At 41.6% G+C, this 21,853-nt stretch overlaps 1 protein-coding gene across 5 annotated transcripts in view; it reads right to left on the reverse strand.

Moving 5' to 3' along the window:
- cd99l2 (CD99 molecule-like 2) overlaps nt 1–13,362 on the reverse strand; it is a 28,122-nt gene extending 14,760 nt beyond the window's left edge. For 3 of the 5 annotated variants that reach the window (XR_015941748.1, XM_088649176.1, XM_088649175.1), the window contains exons 1-5: nt 13,099–13,362; nt 4,511–4,567; nt 3,916–3,957; nt 3,029–3,136; nt 1,438–1,551 (exon numbers count right to left, since the gene is read on the reverse strand). Coding sequence is in view for 4 of the 5 variants with exons in the window: in XM_088649176.1 (XP_088505302.1) it covers nt 1,438–1,551; nt 3,029–3,136; nt 3,916–3,957; nt 4,511–4,567; nt 13,099–13,156 (379 nt within the window). In the remaining variant the exon portion in view is untranslated. The remainder of the gene's footprint in view (nt 1–1,437; nt 1,552–3,028; nt 3,137–3,915; nt 3,958–4,510; nt 4,568–13,098) is intronic. The other 2 variants (XM_088649178.1, XM_088649177.1) reach the window with 1 other exon arrangement.
- Between the last annotated feature and the right edge of the window lie 8,491 nt (nt 13,363–21,853).

Genomic DNA, 21,853 nt, shown 5'->3' on the forward strand with positions numbered 1-21,853 from the left:
ATCTTCATACAAGAGGTGACTTGAGAAATAAAACCAGATCAGAGGGTCTGGATTAAATCAAACATGAAGCCGCCACCAACAGCAGCATCTGATGGCTGATTTCCACTCCGTAGAACGTCTGCACCAAACAGAAACACTGAATCTATCATGCTCTGGATTCGTCCTTTGTCATTCTTATGTGGGCCAGAGTGGACTGTATCCAAGACGCAGGCTAGAAGCATTTCCTCCAGGAAAGCTGAAATAGCAGAGGCCAGGTCCCTGCACTGATGCACACTCAGGGCGTTTGGGCTTCCAAAAGATTGCATTATTGCAGAGCTGTTCCAGATGTCGCTTACAACTACACGATCAAAATAAGAAGCACAACTAACAGGAGGAAAATACCTGCTATGCATGCCTTTTGTAAAAACAGGTTTTTAGCTGTCCAAATAATCATGACCAGTGATTCTGAATGTTTCAGGAAAATACTTCTTGAAAAGATGTCTACAGGAAAATGGAATGGCATAAAACAGGGGTGTTAAACTGATTCCATCAAGGACAGCCTGGTTTTCCACTCTCCTTTCCAGACTCAATGAACCTTTATCTATCCCCAACTCTCACAGACCAAACTGGGAATGGCCATAGAGAAATATGGGTCAGACCACATCACCTATAGTCTTCAAGGTCACTAAACTACTGAGAGTCTCATCCTCCAGCTACAGTGAAGATGCAGATCAAAATGTGATAACATGAAGAGCATATTCAACCATTTCTCCTGGCTTTAACAGGGTTGGAATCTCAAGATTGTCTTAGAGAAAGGTGGAAGTCCACCTTGTCTTCTCCACACCAGCCACACGCTGCTTGTGACCGAGTCTATTCTTTTCAGTTCTTTATATTTTGACTAATGAAGGTGAAACTACTGCAAATAATTTCTATGTTCTCTAAGTCTTTAAAGCCAGAGCAGTGATAACACGCTTTGCAAGCAGGACAGAAGAATTACTTTTGTTCTTCTCATCAAATAATTAACACCAACAGTTAAGAAGGGAAGGCCTTGAGAGGAGTAAAAGCCATGAATCCCAGGTCAGAGATCCCAGTTACAGGCAGAGAAACTAATGATAGAGGATGAAAAAACACCCAACAGTGACCGACAATCCATAATATGTATAAACAGTGAAATATCTCAATAAACTCAGGAAGGCTTTTTGTATTTGAACTGGAAAAGACAATAAAAAATAAAAACTACTGGCAACAAAAAACAGATACCTTGAATCGAGCATTAGGTAAAAGAGTATGAAGTGCACAAAACCAAAGGGAAAAGAGGAAAAATCTTAAGTTTAAAGCACAAATAATAAACATGTTCGAGATACAGCACCATGTAAATGAAGTACTTTAAAAAGAGGCAGGGATTTTACATGCACGCATTCCAGAAACACGACACTGAGTAAAGTGACAAGTACAGACCAGCCTTCCCCTTAGACGGTGGTCTGGGAGTTCGGGGTTGTTTGGTGGCACTGTGGGGGCCTGGTCTCAGACCTGGACGCACAATGGGGTCACCGTACCCTTTCCGATTCAGATCTGTTAGCAACATAGCGTGAACTACATTTAAAATTCAGTGAGGTATCAGAAAGAGGTCTTTTGACAAGTTTAACTGCACACATGTAAAGTTCATATAAATGGGAGCTTAAATCTGGGGACTTCTGTCATAACGTCCACATCATAGATAACCCTGGTACATCCACTCTGTTGAGGAGCAGATTCTACTTTACTCGACAGGCTCTTAATCGGAAAACTGGCTCTGCTGCAACTGTAGGTTATGTTAAACAGTTAAGGATTAGCTGGAACACAATGCAATGAAATGAGCTGCCTACTGTACCTCTCCCTACAAGTCCCTGTAAATGTATTAACAATAAACAGTAAATCAAGATGTTTCCTTTAACTCCATGCAAAGAGCTTTCTGTAGATCATCTCTTAGGGTCTTTTAAGGTTCTTCTGTGAATTTATGGAGTTGTGGTTCCAGAGTCATTAAGTAGTACTGCTATACAAATCCTGGATGGATTTCAGGGCTGTGCAAGATAATGGCATAAGGGAACTCCCAGGGAATGCTTGTACAGAGATCAGGTTCAGACAAGTAGTCCAATTACCTTCAGTTTCAATGCAGGCTGTCAGTGGCTAACTGTAACCAGACTTCTTCCGAGCGCCAGCAAATCACTGCACCTGGGCAGGCCCTAGACAGCAAGGGGAATTTCCTGGGCTTGTTGTGCCACAACCTCATCCAACCTGTCACTCATCCAACTCACGATACCCCTCAGGACTCACAGCACAAGGACTGCGGACACCTCTTACCGGCACACGCCCCACAGCAGACAGAAAGAAGGCTCAAGGGAAGTGCTCTGCAGTGTTGACGATACACAGTATGTGTTCGGATTTGAATTGGCTCCAAACTGGCTGCGGCTTAAATCAATTGCCCGATTTGGAAAAGGCTTTTTGGATGTCTATTAAGAAGTAAGATGTTCAACATCCTTAGGACGGGGAGAAGATCCCCACCCCAAATCTCGCAGTTCTGACTCACGTGGTCAACTTCTACTGTTACATTCCAAAGTTAATTCAAGAATTTGTTTTTCAATTTGTGTACGGTACCCAGCCTGAATTGCTCAATGCCTGTTCTACTAGTGCGGATTCCTGATCCTTTTCATCCAAATTCAGCTAACCTAGGTTAGGTGGGTGCTTGTTCCTTCTGCCCAATCTTCAGGTTCTGGCACAGTTCAAGGAGAAAATCTGATTCAGAAACCCATCCCTTCACACCCACACAATAGACACTTTTTCCCCCCAAGTTAGAACAGCCTTTGTGTCAGCAACGACGCATAACAATTACAGCAACAGATTCAGCAGTAGGAGTGTTTTGAAAGGTTTCTTAAATGACAAACTGTTTTTTTTACTTCCGTTACTGAATTTCTATTTAAAATATCTATCTTTCTTTACCCAGTGAGCTCCAGCCATGTCATATTTCAAAAGACCGCTCATTACCCAAGATGCAATGGGAAGGAGTATTTACCTTGCTTTGGTTTGGGCTTCGGGGGTGCTTTGGTGGTGGTGGTGGTGGTCACTTTCGGAGCCTTTGTTGTGGTCTTTTTAGCAGGGAAGTCGAAGTCGAAATCAAAGTCTTGACACCAACATCAAACAGGAAATGACAAGCAGAAGACATCTTAGTTGCATACACTATTGTTACATTGAACACAAAATGAGGAATCCTCCTGACTGAATTAGTCATGGTGTGCAGGCACACACATTCTCATTAACATATGAACATACAGAATTTCCCACACTATCCGCCAGAGGTGGCAGGCATTCTATAGGCTCACAGGATCCATTTTTCCAAATCCAAAACAGGTTTTAACTTGTCCTTTTATTTCATCCAAGATAATGAAACAGAATTGTTTCCAGTCTGGATAAAAAACTTAAAAGGGCAGCACATCCACAAATTATCTGAAATAAGAAGACATGTACAGGGCTTGACAGAAAAGTACAGAAAATTATATTTCCATTGGCAGAACCTGAATATTTTAGCAAATCTACTGTGCCTTTGAAAACTACCAGCTTCAAGCACATCTGCTGCCTGCGGTATGATAAGAAATATTAAATCAGGGAGTTCTTGTATTTCTGAAGCCGAAATGTTTTTTTTCATATTTTCCCTTTCAGTCCCAAAGCTGCTCAATTAAAAAGATGCCAACACTGCAACATTGTGGCTGCAGGAAATATTTCTTGGACAGCCCTGCTGAAGTGTGGGAAATATCTGTGTACTGCAGGGCTTATCAGACCAGTGCATCCCGAGCAATAACACTATGCAATGGGATGAAGTCATCTGAACTGATTAGGCGGCGATTTGTGGCTACAGCACTTGTAAGACCTGTCAAAAAAGAGCATTCTCATATCCCTACTCACCAGGAGAACCTCCAGGCACCTTAGGGTTTGGCTTGACTGTCGCTGTAAAACAGAATTGAACAAATAAGTATGATATTGAAGGGTTAAATTCTTTCTCCATACACAATGGGCATAAGAGCACAAACTGTAAGATTAAGTGTAGCTAAACTAGGAGCTTGCAGACAGAAAACAGCTAATTCTAACAATTTTAGGAATCGTTCTAGTGCTTAAACACAACCACACGTGCTCTCAGAAGCACTATACCAGTTCAGTCACATATACATTTTTATGATCAGTCACTGTGAAATGTGCTTAACCAATGACTAACAAATATAACTTAAGTTTTGCTTTTTAAGACTTCCTTAAGTAAGCGTTTAAGGAGCCAGCTGTAACTCTTCTTGTCAGAACTAGTATCTTGACTGCTTCTTCTCCTCAGCCGAGTATTCAACGAACTCCTCTTCTGCTCGACAAAAAAGGTCTCCAGTGAATTTTCGCTCTCCACTGTAATGTCAGTTATAACCTGTGTACTTTAAAAGGTGTTTAGATTTTTTTTTTCCTGCATAAAAGTTGTTCTATGATTGCGATTGGCAAAGATATGAAAAAACACAGAACGCACGTGGCTTCGTAGGCTTGTCATCCAAGGCGTCTGCTAGGTCAAAATCTTGGGCTGACCCTGGAAGAGAAAGGAATAGAGGCACCTGAGTCATGTCGTCTTCTGGGTTGAAACAGCACAGTGCTCTGACTCACCCCAGCCAGGCCATTTGAAGCGATGATTGATTCCTTTGATTGCATGGAGACCAATAACATTTATATCCCAGCGCTGTGGGAATTCTGCACAGTTTTAAGGCTTCCACCAAAGACTTGAGTTCACCTTTTAACCCTACAGACACCATTTCACAATCAACTTTATTTCCGCGGCATCTACACAGAGCAACAGGGCTCTGCTCCTTGGCGCTATAAAAAAGTACCCACACAACAGTACCCTATATTAATACCGAAGAGAACAGTCTGGTTGAACTTGTAATGCACTTATGCTGTGTTCAGTTTGACTCTGCTTATGAGTTACAGAACTTCTCAGAGGATTTGGTCTCCTCGTGATTTAATCAAGCAAGACAGGCATACTGCCCAACTATAGGGAGTGTGTGTTTTCCACCTCCTCTCTGAATGCAAATGAACTGTGATGCTGCAGTGACTGAGCCAAACCTGTCCTGCACTGCTTCTTAATCCTGGAACAGACTCAGAAATATAGTCACATATGAACACTACCTCATGACTTGAGCCACAACTATAGGAAACCAGAGGACCACACATCGGGAATCCACAACATGGATCTAAAAATTGGTCAGAATATAAGTACTTCTTGAGTGAAATTCCACGATTGTGAAGGGGGGGGGAGAGGTGTGATTCATCCCCTTTTCCGACAAATTAATAATAATAATAATAATAATTAATAATTGCTTACACTTATATAGCGCTTTTCTGGACACTCCACTCAAAGCGCTTTACAGGTAATGGGGACTCCCCTCCACCACCACCAATGTGCAGCATCCACCTGGATGATGCGACGGCAGCCATAGTGCGCCAGAACGCTCACCACACATCAGCTATCAGTGGGGAGGAGAGCAGAGTAATGTAGCCAATTCATAGAGGGGGATTATTAGGAGGCCATGATTAGTAAGGGCCAATTGGAAATTTGGCCAGGACACCGGGGTTACACCCCTACTCTTTTCGAGAAGCGCCCTGGGATTTTTAATGACCACAGAGAGTCAGGACCTCGGTTTTACGTCTCATCCGAAGGACGGCGCCTGTCCTTCGGATTCATTTATCTCTTGATCACTCTGCAAGTGTAATTCCCCATTGTCATAATAGAATGAGAGTTTAACATTTGGTAAAGAAACCAGCACTGTAAATGAAAGAGTTGTGTTTTAATCTGTGAAATTCTAACCTTATCTGTGAAAAGAAATAATACATATCTGGGTTAAAACTTTCAAAGTATATCTTTTATTCTACACTGTAGAATTCTACACTAGTTTAATCATGTATGAGGCTACCTTTTAACTTCAACTGTCTTTTTCAGTCACTAAGTTAACAGTTATTACATATTCAGATTGTAAAATGTTCCAGCAAATATGCAATTCAAGAAGCTTTAGAATTTATTGCACATCTGATGAGATTCAAACATTTTGCAGTACTTATAAACGGACTGTACCAGCCACAACCATTGTAAATATTCAAAGAATTGTGTTGGAAAAGCATACATGGCTGGTTTAATAAACATTTTAAGCAAAGGACAATAGTTTTATATTGACAAAATTGTTACTGCAGAATTTGATAGCTGTAATTTAACATACAAAAAAGAAGCAGAAAGTCCACAATAATTATTACTGTATGTCTGAAACAGAAACACTAAGGAGCAGAAACACAAACATCACCTGCTCCTGATGGATTCTCCCATGGGTAGACATGAGCTTTCAAACAACTTACAAACAGCACAAACAACGGCACACAAAAAGATTTAGTGTGTAAACTGAATAATGAGGGGAGACAGCTACAGTATGGGCAGATTCCTTAAACCCGTTTTGTCTCATCAGCCTTGAAGACAAACTAATCAGTCACACTATCAAGCAGAACAGTGCCAGAAAACCATCTGGACCGAGATTAGAATATAGATGAGATGAAAACATAAACTAAGCTAACAATGACTTAATGCCCCATCTCCGTTTTCATCTCATTAATGTTAATGACATGGGGCTTTTGAGAGGGGGGGTTGGGGGGGGGGGCGGGTCTCTGGGGCGTCCCAAGCACATGAGTGGGCAGAAAACAACTGCTGCCAAGTCTCTGCTTTCAATCTCTCCCTTTAATTGATTATGCAAGTGGCACCTGAGCCACCAGCCTGGATCACATACAGCAACACAGGACATGTTCAGGAGGGCTCAGATCCAGAATTCTCACGCACTCCTCACTGGGGCGATATAACATTTCAGCAGCTAATCCAAAGCCTCAAGAACTACGGCCTCCCTTTATCAACTCCTGAGTCCTCATTAAGCATTCATTACATTAACATCTGGTACTCATGTATGACAGGCGAGTTTTTAAGGTGTGTTCTGGGGTACCATTTCAGCTTCTCGCCAAAACATTGGTTGCCCTTTTATCCAAATTCTGACCACCACTGCTCTCGCACATCAGGCTCGTTCTGAACCACAAGGATCTCAACCCTTGGAAAACGGCCCCAGTTTTGCGACCTTGAAAAACAAGGGTCATATTATTATAGACACTTGTAATACCAGAGGTTTAGAAATGACCATGATAAGACACCCATCTTTTTGATCTCGAGTTATCTCTTAAAATTTCTCATTAAGATCCTATGGCACTGTTCACTGGAGTCCAGGGTATGAACTCCCGTGTTATGAAGTTAATTAGACTGGTGAAATAATTTCCCACTCCTCCACATGACCTGCGATGTAGTGGGGTTGATGATGCACACTGACTGTCACATGTCACCAGGTGTCAAGTGAGTGGAACCTCTTGTATATGAGGCACTTTGAAATTCTTTGGGATGAAACGTGCTATATAAATACAAGTATTTCTTAATATTTAACACTTGAACATTACAAGAGCTCTTCTGCTTCATAAAATGAATACACAGACAGGCCTCAGGCTTCACCTGCTATCTGCAGGTGACTAAAATGCAATTGTGTCAAGTGCCGAGAAATGGGTGTTTTATGGGTTATTGTGAAACCAGCTATACTGAGGCTCACCAGGAGCGGGATTTGTGGCTTTCTGTGCTCTGCTATTAGCAGTGTGAGTAGGAAAACCCCATCCAGCTGAAGTAACAAACTACAAGACCACACCTGGAAGGAAGATGCGTGTCTTACTTAGGTACCATTCTCCAGGACAGGCACAGCTGCGCTCTTAAATATAGGTCAACAAGATTATCTTTGCTAAGAACAAGGCGGCACCACATGGCGGTAGACTAATTCCAAACCAACTGCTGGCACAATCAAGGTCTCAGGGGTCTTCCACACTTCCACACCAGCTGACATACATGTACAGTAGAAAAAAAAGTCTGAAAGGTTTGAGAGTTGGCGAACTAGCTATCAACTAATCCATTACACAGGCTGACCACAGCTCAGGTCAGAAACACACAATGGCTATAACAGTTCACAGTCATCAAAAACATTGTTACAGAATTATTCTCAAGCACAGAGCACAATACGTTTACACCTAATAAATGCTATTTCACATACGTTTGTTTTTCTACACAAAGTATGCAAATAAAACATTTCTAACAGCCCTGGCAATGTCTGGTTTAGCCAGAAAGAGTTAAATATATGTATGAAATCCAAAGGCCCCTTTCCCCATCTTTCGCAACACAGCAGAAGCAGCAGACAGGCATCCAGCTTGTGGTTAAGGGTGAGATAAAATTAGATACATACCGTCTGCCAAACTAGCTGCACACACTAACTCTAAGCAAGAAGCATAAAACTGAAGAGATTAAAAGAAGAGCAGTTTTAATATCCTGGCATGTTTACCAGCTTGGCTACTGAATGTCCAGAGCATCTTTTGTCATTTATTGCCGTGAACCTAACTGGCTGTCAGTAGTCAAGAACATCTTTCTAACATTGTTTCCTGAACCAGAATTGACAAAAGCACTGTAATAGAGGTGGCCACAAACGCACATTTGCTAATACACTTTCTTGAATTACATACAGTTTCAGTCCACATACTTAATCAAAACAATGATACCTAACAGCCTATGACAGGACAGAGTGCTCCACATTTGGGTAAAGAGGCCAGTCCTTCATGAGCCCAGTATCAGGAGCCTCTACACGAAAAGCACTCCATTATACAACTAAAGAGACATTTTTCCTCATGTTCAATTCCAGAAACTTACAGGTCAAGCCATTTGAAAAGTACCGCTCAACAGGACTCAATGACATACTGCTGTCTCCTGCGGCAGCAACATCACTGTGAAGAACAGAACATTTGAAAAGGCACCAACCACAATACCATAGCTGATCAAGTCACTGAACAAAATCAAAGTACACCAATGTTAAGTGATGGGAGGCAATGCATCAATCTAGCAATACACTTTGCGCTTGGATGGCTAGATAATCAAAACTGCAGATGCCCTGGTCTCCTTTGTTCCCCTGTTAAGGCCAGCAGCAATGTCAGCATTATCACCATGCAGCCTGAGCTCATGGGACCTCAGTGAGTCCGGGCCTGGTCAGTGGGGACAGGAGACTTCTCAGGTTGCCCTTCCTGACCTTTTTGAGTGTCCAGACCCCTGTGTGATTTCCAGATGTTCCGAGGACCACCCCACATTCCCAGGTGCTTCTACACACGTTGATATATGGAAATCTAACATCATAAAGTCAATCTGCTCTCACTGAACGTTTGTAATGTAAGTGTTAAATGTTACAAAATGTTAAACTATGTGTAAGGCTTATTCAATACTACCCCATATGTTTTTTGTAAAACACAAATATGCCTGTGCATGAACAAGTGTAACTTAATGAGACGGATTCGCAGACTTTGATTCTTTTGAATTTGATTATTTTCTTTTTAAAGGGTTCAGGTTGGAGTGACGACAGCTTTGTCATTAAATCCGATTTTTGCATCATGTTGTTCTTTTCCCACCGACCCTCTGCAGCAGCTTCCCAGACCACCAAGGATCCACAGCCCACTGGCTTGGAGCCGCTGCTCTGTGGAAAACCAAAAGTGATGTTGGTGGACCAGTAGGAGGCGCCTAATTTTCCTGACCAAACTTTTCAGAGCAATGTCCCACTGTAATGAAAGTATAGATGATGGAGTACACTGCTGTACGAGGAGCCATGAATGAACAAATAATCTTTCATTTTCCACCTGATCTTCCCTGGACTGATGGCACAGAATGGTTAAAATGTGTCACCCAGAAGGGCAGATGTAGGGGGTCTTCTACTGTATGTAAAACGCATTGTGACCCTTTGGAGTGAAAAACATATAAACGAAAGAAGTTGTTTTTGTCAATAAAACTAGTAAGCCATGAGAGCTTCATATGGACAAAGCTTACCTGCCAGTGTGACTCAACCACTGTGGGCTGAGGACAAACCTGTAATTTGAATTATTATCTGAGGTCATTGGTTTGGTTTAGCGTCATGTGCCAAACTTTGACAAACACCAGTATAAGACGGGAACCCATACTGCGACTTTTCAGAACGGCAATCTACACCTAAGACAACACTAGTGTTTTTGTAGCTAGAAAAAATAAAAGACTGATAATAATCATTAATAAACCAGCAACTACATTGCAAAAACTGTATGGATAGAGAATGAGCACTCCTGTTTGCTCAGCTTTTAGCTGCATACTAAAAGCTGGGGTGGAGAAGTGGCACTGTGGCTAAGGATCTGCACCTGTGGCTGGAAGGTTGCTGGTTCAAGAATCCTACTCTGTTGGGCCCCTGAGCAAGGCCCTTAACCCCAACTGTTCAAGGGGTGCCATATAAATGGCTGACCCTGTGCTCTGATCCCAAGCTTCTCTTTCCCTGTCTGTGTGCCTCATGGGGAGTAAGCTGGATGATGCAAAAAGACAAATTTCTAATAAAAGAAATTGTATATGGCTAATAAAATGATCTTATCTTATACTGATCAGTGTATCTCATCCAACTGCTGTAAGAATGGTAACAGTGACTCAGCCCATCACTCAGCTGCGATTAGCAGCTCCTTCCAGACACTCACAAGTCTTTACCCAAAAGACATGCCCCCTAATATTTATACACAGTGTTGATCCCATAATGAAGGAGCTGGAGCTCACAAAACCGATTATTCATACAGTCTTGGAATAAGAGAAAACAAACCTTGTATGATCATTTAAGGGCACGGGAAGAATGCCCAGCATGGTCATTTCAGAACATTCACAACATAGAAGAGAAAAACCTGAAATTATTGATGGGCAACACGCTGGCACAGTGATTTAATTCCAGGTCAGGGGTTCTGCATGGAGTTTGTATGTTCTCCCAGTGGGTTTCCTCCAGGCACTCTGGTTTCCCCCCACAGTTAAAAAAAACTACTGGGAGGTTAGCTGTCCCTATGTCCCTGTCCCTGTTTGAATATGTGTCTGTCCTGCGATGGACTGGGTCCAGGTCATATCCAGTGTGTACCCCGCCTGGTGCCTGTTGCGTGCTGGGAAAAGTTTCCAAGTTTCCCGTGACCCTGTACTGGATGAAGAGGTTAGAAAAGGGACAGATGGACTGAATAAAAAGAACAGCAGAGGAAAGGTGCAGCACAGAAAGGTAAGGCTGTTTGCTAACAACGCACGTGTGCAGAACACACACAGGACATTAGGAAATCCACCTGTGAACAGAGAAAATGGGATTGATGTCACACACCAGAGAGATGAGGCTGCTCATGTTCTTTGTGAATGGTCTTGTCTTAATCATGCTCCAATCCAAAGTGAAGACATGTTGCAGTACCCTAAAAATAGCTATGTAAACACTTTATATATTTTTCACACTAAAACTAAATTAATAATTATAGTCCGTTCTTCAAAGCAAAGGCCCTGGAGAAAACCGTTATTACTTTTTATCTTCATTTATCCAGGTGTTATCTAATGTTCTGGAGTGGCGGAAGTTCTGCCACTATCGACTGTTTAGCATCAACCTGCATCATATTGTAGCGCCCTCATCAGGCAGTGATGGGGCTGGTGATGTCGGCCTTAGGAGAGAATGCTGGGATAGTTGGGAATTATCAGGGCCATTGTTAACTCTCTGTACGCAGGGGGGGAGGACAGGGGTTTGTGTACATGTTATGCGAGTGTATGTATGTGACTGTCCCATGTTTCCCCATCCTGGTCTCAGGTTCTCACTCTGAAATGCCTGTGCTCTGTTAGTCGGGACGCCCACCTTCACGGGATGTTGAAGCGGTTTATTTCATATCGGTTGGGGAGAGTAGTGTTTTGAAGCTTGGGGGAACTTAGTCAATTTGTCTAATACAAAAGCGCTTCCGCTCCCCCCCTTCCGCGTACATATTGCCCATGCTACAACGTGGTAAGGGCTACACAACAGGCAAGTCTCACACAAACTTAGTTTTGTTCAGAAAACAGGCGTTCTGAAGAAGAGAAGCGACAGTTTCCTCGTTATAAGAGATGTGCTTGTTGTCTGAAGTGTCATTGTGGGTTTGAATGAACGTTTTATCTCTTAAGAAGCATTCCAGGATCCCTGAAAGCACGGTGCACTCCATTCGAAAGAAGGGTAAATGTACTTATGAGGCCCAAAATGCTTATACTGTACTTGGAAATAATGTCAGTTAAGTTTTGAACATTTACGTGTTGTGATTTAGCTCTTTCGAATGCCCATGTGCGCAGCTCCAACAGTGAAGAGAAATGATCGAACTTAACAAATGAAAAGCCTGTCATAGCCCCAGATCGAGTATAGTATTATCTTATCATATAAAACATAGTTTTATGTAAACGCGTTGATAAAACGCGAAAAAAAAGCTTTATTTTAACTTAGAGATTAAAAAAGGCATAATGTAATTTGCCCAACACAGGGGAACAACACTTGGTAAACGCTCATTTAAACTGGCAATTATTTTTCAACGTTTTGTATGTCTTTACCTGTATACTTTTTTGCGTGAATTGAAGAAACGTAGGAGCTCCAGCGCTGTACGTGAATACATTGTGAATTGAATAACATATATGGATTTAAGAATTGCACCCCAGACCACAAATCTTTCGCGCTTGCGCAATCCAGCTCGACCATCCCTGCCAAGCGACACAGTCCCATATGAAAACAAAGTGTTTCATAAAAAATCCAACAAAAAAATGCAGAATCTACATCAATTACACCTACACTTGATAAGAAGGCGTTATCCGAGTTAGACGGATTATGGTTTCATTAATATGCCAATAAGTCATAAAATAAGACCAAGCACACTACGCAGTATGTAAAGAATATACAAAGGTTATGTGCTAAAGTAATGCAACCTTTTTATTTTCTGTACAATGCAATGGTACTACAGCAACTTACAATATGCCAAGTTCTGATTTGTTACATAGTCAACAATTAAACTAGTAAAAATTATATATATAACTGTTAGAAAACTGGAAATGTGTCCCAAAACATAACATTATGGCGTGGTGATGCACAGAAAACAAGCATTTCACAGCAGTTTAGGAAATCGGGCATGCCAGCCAGCGTTTTACCATAAAGAGGGGAAACCGCTTACCTTTCAGACAAAGAAGATAAAATGTTACTACCAGGATCCAAGCAGTATATTTAGCCATTGCTGGGGGAAAAAAAAAGGATGATCCTATCCACACGAAACGACTCTAGTTCTTTAGTATCTTAATTCTTTCTTCTCCTTTGCGTAGACTTAAAAAATCTCAAAAGCAATGCGACAGCTGCACCGACTCGCCAGTCTGCAGCACAGAACATGACACGCAGGGCAGAGTCTGTAACGTCAAAGCGCGCAACAAAGACGCAGGGCGGATCCTCCTACTTTAAGCACAACTAAGGCGCACACACGCAATGGAGGTAGTAAGATATACACGCAGGCACTTTCCTGCTGCCATTACCTTACGTTTCCGTATCAGGACATATAGCTAAAACTGTTGTGCGGGTGTTTTCTCCAATTTCAGAGGGGCTGTGCTTACAAAACTCTGACCGGACTGGCTGCTGGGACAGACATGTCCCAGCTCAAACCTGCCTTGTGAGGTACTGTATATGCCGTCTGGGATAACTGTCTTGACGATAAGATCACTTTATTGGCCATATACAATTTTTTGGATTAGGAATTTCTTTTCACATACCCCAGCTTGCTCTCCATGAGACACACAGACAGGGAGAGAGAAGCTTGGGGCCAGAGCACAAGGTCAGCCATTTATATGGCAACCCCTGGAGCCAAACAAAGAGCTAAACAAAGAGCTGGGTTTGACTACAGGAAGACTTGCAGGGATTGAATCCTATGAGCACTCCGCAGAACATCCCTGCTAAGTCTGCACCTATACAGTATATCCACTACAGAAAAAAAAAAACAGTATAGGGACTGCCCTGAGTCAATATATGCATTTTATATACAGCGTATGCTATACAGTACATGGGATTTGTCCCAGTATACTCAAATTTGTATTTCAAGAAATACAAAACAGTCCAATTAATCTACATCAGACTCGAACGAGCTTCCTGACAGCTTACAAAAACTTTCATAGTGGGCAATGCTGAAAATCAAATTTTCAGGCAAATTACATCACAAGAATGTCTGTCATCCCCCATCTTTCAAGCAGTTCAGATGTGTAATAATAGTATCACAGCCCTTTGCAGGGGTGTCTTACTACTACATACTGCTAAAAACATCAATTACAGTAAAAGTTTCAGAACATTCAATCGCTACAATAGAGTACTCCCCATTTCTAGTATTTTTTTCTTAACAACTGATCTCAGTAGAAGAACATCAAACAAAGTGTCAGAATATATGCCGTATTTGCAGCAGGATCTCTGAGCAGTCTTTTTCCTCAACTGCTTTGGAAACATCAAAGCCAGATCAACACACTGAGCCACACTTTAATGGCAGAGCCAACCAGTCTTGTTTGAATTGTTGGTGAAGTTCAGACAGTAATGTTTCTCCTGGGTATAATATTGCTGCTTAGTTGGTTCAGGTTTCTTGCAGCAAAGGTGAACTGAGTGATCTCTTGTTTAATACATCTCTTGTGTTCTTAAACAAAAGGGTCTCAAACCCCCCTTCCTGAAAAGCCCCAATTCAGCATGTTTTATAGGCCCACAGCTCACAGCTGGTAATTCCCTGAAGCTCAGCAGGTGTGAGCCTGGTCAGTACCTGGATAAGAGACTACCTGGGAGAAACTAAGGTTGCTGCTGGAAGAGGTGTCAATGGGGCCAGTGGGGGACACTCACCCTGTGGTCTGTGTGGGTCCTAATGCCGCAGTATAGTGATGGGGACACTATACTGTAAAAGGGTGCCATCCTTTAGATGAGATGTAAAACTGAGGTCCTGGCTCTCTGTGCTCATTTAAAATTCCCAGGGATTCTCTCGAAAATAGCAGGGGTATTACCCTGGCATCCCGGCCAAATTTCCCATTGGCATTTGTCAATCAAGGCCTCCTAATTACCCCCATCGGTGAACTGGCTTTATCACTCTGTTCTCCTCCCCACTGTGTGGTGAGTGTACTGGTGCACTATGGCTGCTGTCACATCACTGCATGGTGGTTGAGGGGTGTCCCCTTTAGCTGTAAAGTGCTTCGGGTGGAGTGTCTGGAAAAGCACTATGTAAGTGTAAAACCTGTGACACATTAAGCAGGTATTGCAAATTAAATGTATTTTAGATAATCCATCTCCATCCAACTGCTTCTTTAAATTCAGGGTTGTGGGGCAGCTAGAAGCTAGCAAGCAATGGGGGAGACACACACTTTATTGATGATTAAAATAGTTTTAAAACCAAACCAATATCATTTAGACTCATTTAATAAAACCACAGACTCTATCCATCTTTTTTTGCGGATAAGCACAAGGAACCTATTCTTGATTATTCTTACAGTACAAAAACTATCACTCACATTTAGGGCCAAATATCACTTACACCAGGGCCTATTTTGCCAGAAGCCAATTAAGCTACTAGCGTGTTATTGGACTGGGAGGAAACCCACGCAAACTTGGGGAGAACATGCAAACTCCACACAGAGAGCACTCCAGAAATTGAACCTAGGGCCCTGCACTGCGAGGCTGCAATGCTAACCACTGCATCATAGTGCAACCTCAATTTAGACATAATGTGGGACCAAATTCTGAGATCCCTTCAGAATCCATCATTCATAGTACTTCTCAAGTGATCTTATCTTATCTTATCTGTTAATTGAACAGAACACTTGCATATGTGATCAATATGACACAGATGTTGTCAATATATAGACACTGTAGGACTAACTGGCTTAGGTCACTCCAAGACCAAGGATGGGCTCCTGTCTTCAAAGCTTTGCCTCTGTTCATTATTATTATTAGCACATTTTATTAGGTGCAATGGGAAAGATGCATGTCTGATTAGTGGCTTTGTAGCTTTCCATCACTCCCTCGGCTCAACAGGACCTCCTTCACTTTGAATCACACTGTGTAAGAACTCCTTGAATCATCAGTAGTAACTTCAGCTTTCTCCCATTTCACAAAACAGGTGATGGTTTCAAATTTCATATCAAATCCAGTGTTTCAAGATGAACTTTTTTCATTTGCAAAACTAACATCCAATGAATGAATCAAGGGGTATACTCTACAGTAGGAACCTATATAAGGTAAACTACAAACAATTACTAGAGGCTTAAGAACAAGTGTATACTACAGATTAATTGAGACAGTGTCACCAACCACTTGCTTTTTAGTGATATCAAGAAAGAACTGAAATTCAATGTTAACAAGTACATAGTTATCTAGGCAGGATGTTTGAACAAGCGTATTTAAATCCCCTTTGTGACTTGCGAGTTGCAGAATTAATGTAAAGGAATTTGACTTAAATGTAGAACAAAACGGGGATGCAATTAAAATGGAAAAAATAATGTTCCAGTTTATAACAAAAAAAATGTGGATTTCAAAGTGAGGGAAGATGAATTCTAAATTCACCATGCTTTCGTAGAACCCTATGTTGAAAACTGTAATAGCGATAGTGCAAGGCGCAAAGCATTTTCTCCGCCAAAGGCTATGCGGAGATCACCAGCTTGTTGGTGTGTTCACCACTGGAAACAAACAGTATACTTAATCCTTACATTTTTACACCAGGTTACAGAAGCTCTCCTGTGGGATCGTCCCGTTCAATTGGTATAGCCTGGACAAACGTGTCTGTTCACCCGTCTCTTGGATCCGAACGCCACGCATCGTCTGTGGTTCCAGCTCATACCACAAATGGTATCGGGGAGGACTCAGTTCCGGCGGGTAGGTCACGACACAACGGTAATTTTTTTTTTATCTTTCAGGAAAGTCTTGTGTTACACGAGGGACACAGGAATGCTGTCCAGAAAGAGTGCAGGAATCGCAGCAGGTCAGGAGAACAGCGGGGCACCTGTGTACACTGATGAGGACATGATCAGTGTAGCGACATGCAGTCGGGTTGTTATTAATCACTACAAGCCATAGTTGTGTAGCGACCTGCTACACACACCACACACTTCTGACCTCCTCATCGATGTCGGCGAGGTGTCGTGACTCGTGTATTCCCAGATTGTGCAACTCTTTGACTCGATCACCGCATTTGAAACTGCAGTCAGTGAACACTGCAGAAATGCGCGTTCCAAAACATCAGTGGTTGGCACGTAGTGTACGTGATTTCCCAGGGCATATAGGTTTTGTCTTTGAGCTTTAGGTTTTCTACAGGTTTGTCCTTAGATAAATTACTTCATCACCTGTGCCCAATCAACACTCTCTGGCTAGTGAGGTATTTAAGTGGTTATGCAACAATTAAAGTCACTTGAGTGGATACTGGTCAGTTGTGAATGATCAGTTAACCAAAAAGATGCGAACCATTAAATCAATATCTAAAATTCACTTATTTTATTTTTCTGAGAAGACCCAGGCGTGAATGTGAAAGTGTTTTATGTGCAGTGTAATGTTGTAACGCGTGTAAATTTGCGGCACCGTTTTCTCTAGTAAATAGAAATTCATCAACTGTTCGCATTATTCAGATTAATATTTTTACATGCAACTTAACGCGTTTATTATGTGCAATTGTTCGGTTTAGTGAGTGAAAATGCCGTGAAACCGTGATGTACTTTCAAGCACATCGGCGAACTCTTCGGCGGAGATCCGTGTCGTTTGCGTAGAAAGAAAAGTGAAATTATTTTTTATGCAACTGTTAAAGCGACTTTTTTTTTTTGCTTAGACGTTTTCCCATCTAACAACAAGAAATAACAGGCGAAATGAGCCACAGTGCTGAGGACATCAGTTAAACTGCTTACTTATACACTACGGCAATGAATGCGTTAGAGCTTCAATTGATCGTTAAGTAGGTAACTGGATGAGTGGTTCTCCCCTTGGTAATTTAGCAAGAAGCTTCAAGATTTCTCTGGCAACTGAACGCTTGGCGACAGACCCGTTGAAGTTTCTGATAGATGGGTGTCTTAAGTACCGATGCAACGAAGCGCATGATAAAGAGTAGAGTAGCGTTGTAAATACTTAAACTGATTTTTTTGTTCATAGAAAGGTTCCATTTGGTATATGCATACTTAAAATTGACATTTATTGTGCAGACGGAAACGTAATGCTTCCAGCAGATGGCAATATCCTGGTCAGCGCCAAGATCCCCACAGCATACGCACGTAATGCTGCGTGTAGACAGAATCTGTACTGCCACTCACTTTACTGGACGTCTTAGAAACAAACTTGTAGAAACTTGTTTCTTATAGAAACAAACCGATTTGAAAAATAGTGATGGCTCGTGTAACATTGTGTTTGACAGTATAAAGGCTTGCATCTGAGCATTTGTGCCCTGCACAACTACATGTACAGTACATACTGTAGGCCAGCTAGCTAAACTGGAGTACTGCTTTAGCACCTCACTGTTTGTCCTTGTCTTTACTACCTCTCAATGGGTGTCCACGTCCTTTATCATAGGAAAAGGGAGAAACCACGTTTCCGATTTAAGTAGGATCATGATACTTTTTTTAAATAACTTTTTGCATGCTCCAAACACGTCAAACTCCAACTGTGTTGCACAATCATTTTCTGGGTATTTTTGGTGTAAAGAGTGGTTGCAGATGTGTGCAATTCTTAGTGACTTAGAATAGATCATTTCCCTGAAAGTGTCTCCTGTTTTAAAGGGGATGGTTTCTTTATAAAGGAACTGATCCTTTATTCCCACTCCTTTCAGAGAGAAAACTACCCAGCATCAGGAACAGATTTGTGATAGAATGGATTAAAGAACCCCTTTAAAACCCCCAGAAACCCCCAGCTTAAGGCAAGAAGCTGACTTTGAAGTGTTTATTTTCTGCAGGGCTGTTTTGAGGAGCAGTGGGGCACAGACCCCAAACCTCCTTGGTCTTAGTTAGGGGGCTCCAACCAGTAGACCAGGGGGATGACATTTGTGGGATCAAATCCTGCAATGACACTGGTAAAAAAAAAAACCCTCCCTATAATTTGTCATCATTTATCTCCAGGTCATCATTGCAAATGACAGTTTGTTGCCAGTTATTTTAGCTGTTTTAATGGAAGCATACATTAAATAAAATCATGAATAAAATAAAAGAATAGTGAGCTATAATGTCACAATAAAGTAAAACACCTTCTATGTAATAGTAACATTTCAGCTATGTCTTATGCTTACTCATCCACACTATTCTTCTATCCTTTCTCACACTCTGTTTAAAAAAACTAGCCTGTCATTGCTTTATTGTTTCCAAAAGATTCTTCTTTTTTTCAGTTTCTGAAAGACCTTTCCCCACAAACAACATGGGTGACATCACAAATTGCATAGTGAGATAATGTTTAGGTGTTATAACAGAATCACCAGCTCCGGTCTCTGAAAGGCCACTGACAGGCAAAAGCATAACTACTATCCTTGGGTGCCAACACAACACCATAGAATTCAAATGTAAGCATCTTTACACAAAGGGTTGTTGGAGTATGGAACAAGCTACCAAGCCATGTTGCTGAAGCCAATACCCAAATCTTTTTCAAGATACAGCTGGATGAGATCCTTAGATCAATTAGCTGCTATAACATGAGCCAGATTACTGGAACTCCTCCTTTCATTTGTAACCAGAATTTTACGTTCCTAAGTCAGGAACAATTGTGAACTATACAGTTCTGGTCTTCACAACATACAAACATAAAATAGTATGGAGAAAGACCAAAGAAGAACAAAAAGACTCTACAAGGCAAGGAGAGTGAGTTTTGAAGGCAGACATGAAAGTAAATAATAATCTCAGGCTCGGTAAAAGACTTTGGAAATTAGTATTGACCAAGTATTCAAAATTGTAATAGGAGTAAATAAAGAATATATTTTGCAGTCATTTCAAATTATGTTCAGCATACAAACCATCCATTTTCTAACTGCTTCATTCAATTCAGGGTCATGGGGATGCTAGAGTCTACCCTGGCCCGGCAAGCAACAGGCGCCAGGCAGGATACACCCTGGACAGGATGCCAGTCCATTACTGGGCCCATACAGATACAGACACGCACACAGTCACACCAGGGCTAGTTTTCCCAGAAGCCTATTAGCCAGGGCTAGTTTTCCCAGAAGTCTTGGGACTGTGAGAAGAAACCAGAGCACCTTGAAGAAACCCATGTGGTTCGCTGTGCAAACATTCAAGCTCCACACAGACAGCACTCCAGGAATTGAACCAAGGGCCTCATTGTTGGGAGGCAGCAGTGATAACCACTGCACACTGCCACAATGATGTAATTCAAAACGAATTAAAAACCAGATCTTATTTTGGACAGAGCGAGTTCTTATTATATGGGATGGATTACTAAGCCCTGCAATAAGATGGTGAATATCAGGACCACGCTGTCCATCCAAATAGCCTTGAGCTCCTTAAAAACTAATTTTGACATGGGGAAGGAATCAATTAGCACAGAGGAAAATGGGGAGCTCTAATGGGCTTGTTCTCATTCTGAGGTTTTATTATGCTCCCAGTAGTTTATTTAAGATGCCACATGGGCTGTCTTGCAGTCTTGTCCTGCAGTTCGCCTAGACCTTTAAACTTTTATTCATGTGCTTGGGAAAACTTTCAGGTGCACCTTTTTTTTTCAAAGAGAAGGGAATGATGCCCTCACCCTCCACATCAGCCAATCAGAACAGGGGCTCATGGATATTCATTGACCTTCTAGATCACCTGTATGGATGCATCGGGCATAACAATTCAATTCAAGGTGCTTTATTAGCATGACCGATGGGTACAATCAGTGTTGCCAAAGCAAATAAAAATAATAAAATTAACACGAAACTAAACAAAAAATAAAAGTAAAATAAAATCTACGGACATATTACAGACATTTACAACAAAGACATATCATAAAATGTACATATACTGTAGACAGATGGAGATTTATTGGGAGACAGACTTACTGTTCCTCAAGCTGTGACAGGAGATCACATACTGGGCTGTCAGTATGCCAGTAACACTCTCTTGTACCATTAGTTTTCTGTGTCATACAGTCACAAGTACTTCCCTTGAGTATGAATGTTGCCCTGCCCTACCAGGGGAACCTCAAGGGCAATGTCACGCCACCCCAGAAGGATTTCGGGGAGACTACAACTCTGAGAGGTGTGCATCAAGTCTCTGGTGAGTTTGACTTTGCAGGCAACATGCCTCTTGGCTTTAAAACACTTCTATGAGTTAAAGAAAAAAAGTTTTTTTTTTACCATTTAGTGTGTTGGTTGTTTTAACAAGCAGGTGTTAAGCCTTATTTTAAAGAGTTGCAACAAGGTTTCCATTATTATCATTTTTGAAATGTAGGAACATGTTCTAACTGTAAACCACTTGTTAAAACTATTTTTTTAACCAAAACTCAACATCGAATTTACCCCATCGATATGGGACCAATAACTTTGTTTTAGAAAAAGTACACCTGCTGTGTCTGACTGTCATTTTGCTACTCCTAGGAAAAGAGCATTAAAAGTACTTCACTAATAGGTTGACTGTCATAATCGTATTGCTTTTACATTTCTTTATGTCATTCTGACGTCTGATAACAGTAAAATGAAAGCAACGTGCTTAAATATTCTTTCTTAAACTTTTCAGCATCATAGCTTCGCTGTGCACGAACAGGAGTTTATTTAAGATGCTGCGTGGGCTGTCCCATGAACAGCACCTTGCGCTGCTCCAGTCTGTAGCGCAGTTCGCATAGAGACCTTTAAACTTTTTATTTATGTGCTGGGGAAACTTTCAGGCGCGCCTTTTTTTCAAAGAGGAGGGAATGACGCGCCCCCCCACGTCGGCCACTCAGAACAGGGCCCTCATGAATATTCATTGCCCGCCGTCCAATCC

This window comes from Lepisosteus platostomus, chromosome 10 (genome assembly GCF_059453375.1).
Source record: "Lepisosteus platostomus isolate fLepPlt1 chromosome 10, fLepPlt1.hap1, whole genome shotgun sequence".
Classification (NCBI taxonomy): domain Eukaryota; kingdom Metazoa; phylum Chordata; class Actinopteri; order Semionotiformes; family Lepisosteidae; genus Lepisosteus; species Lepisosteus platostomus.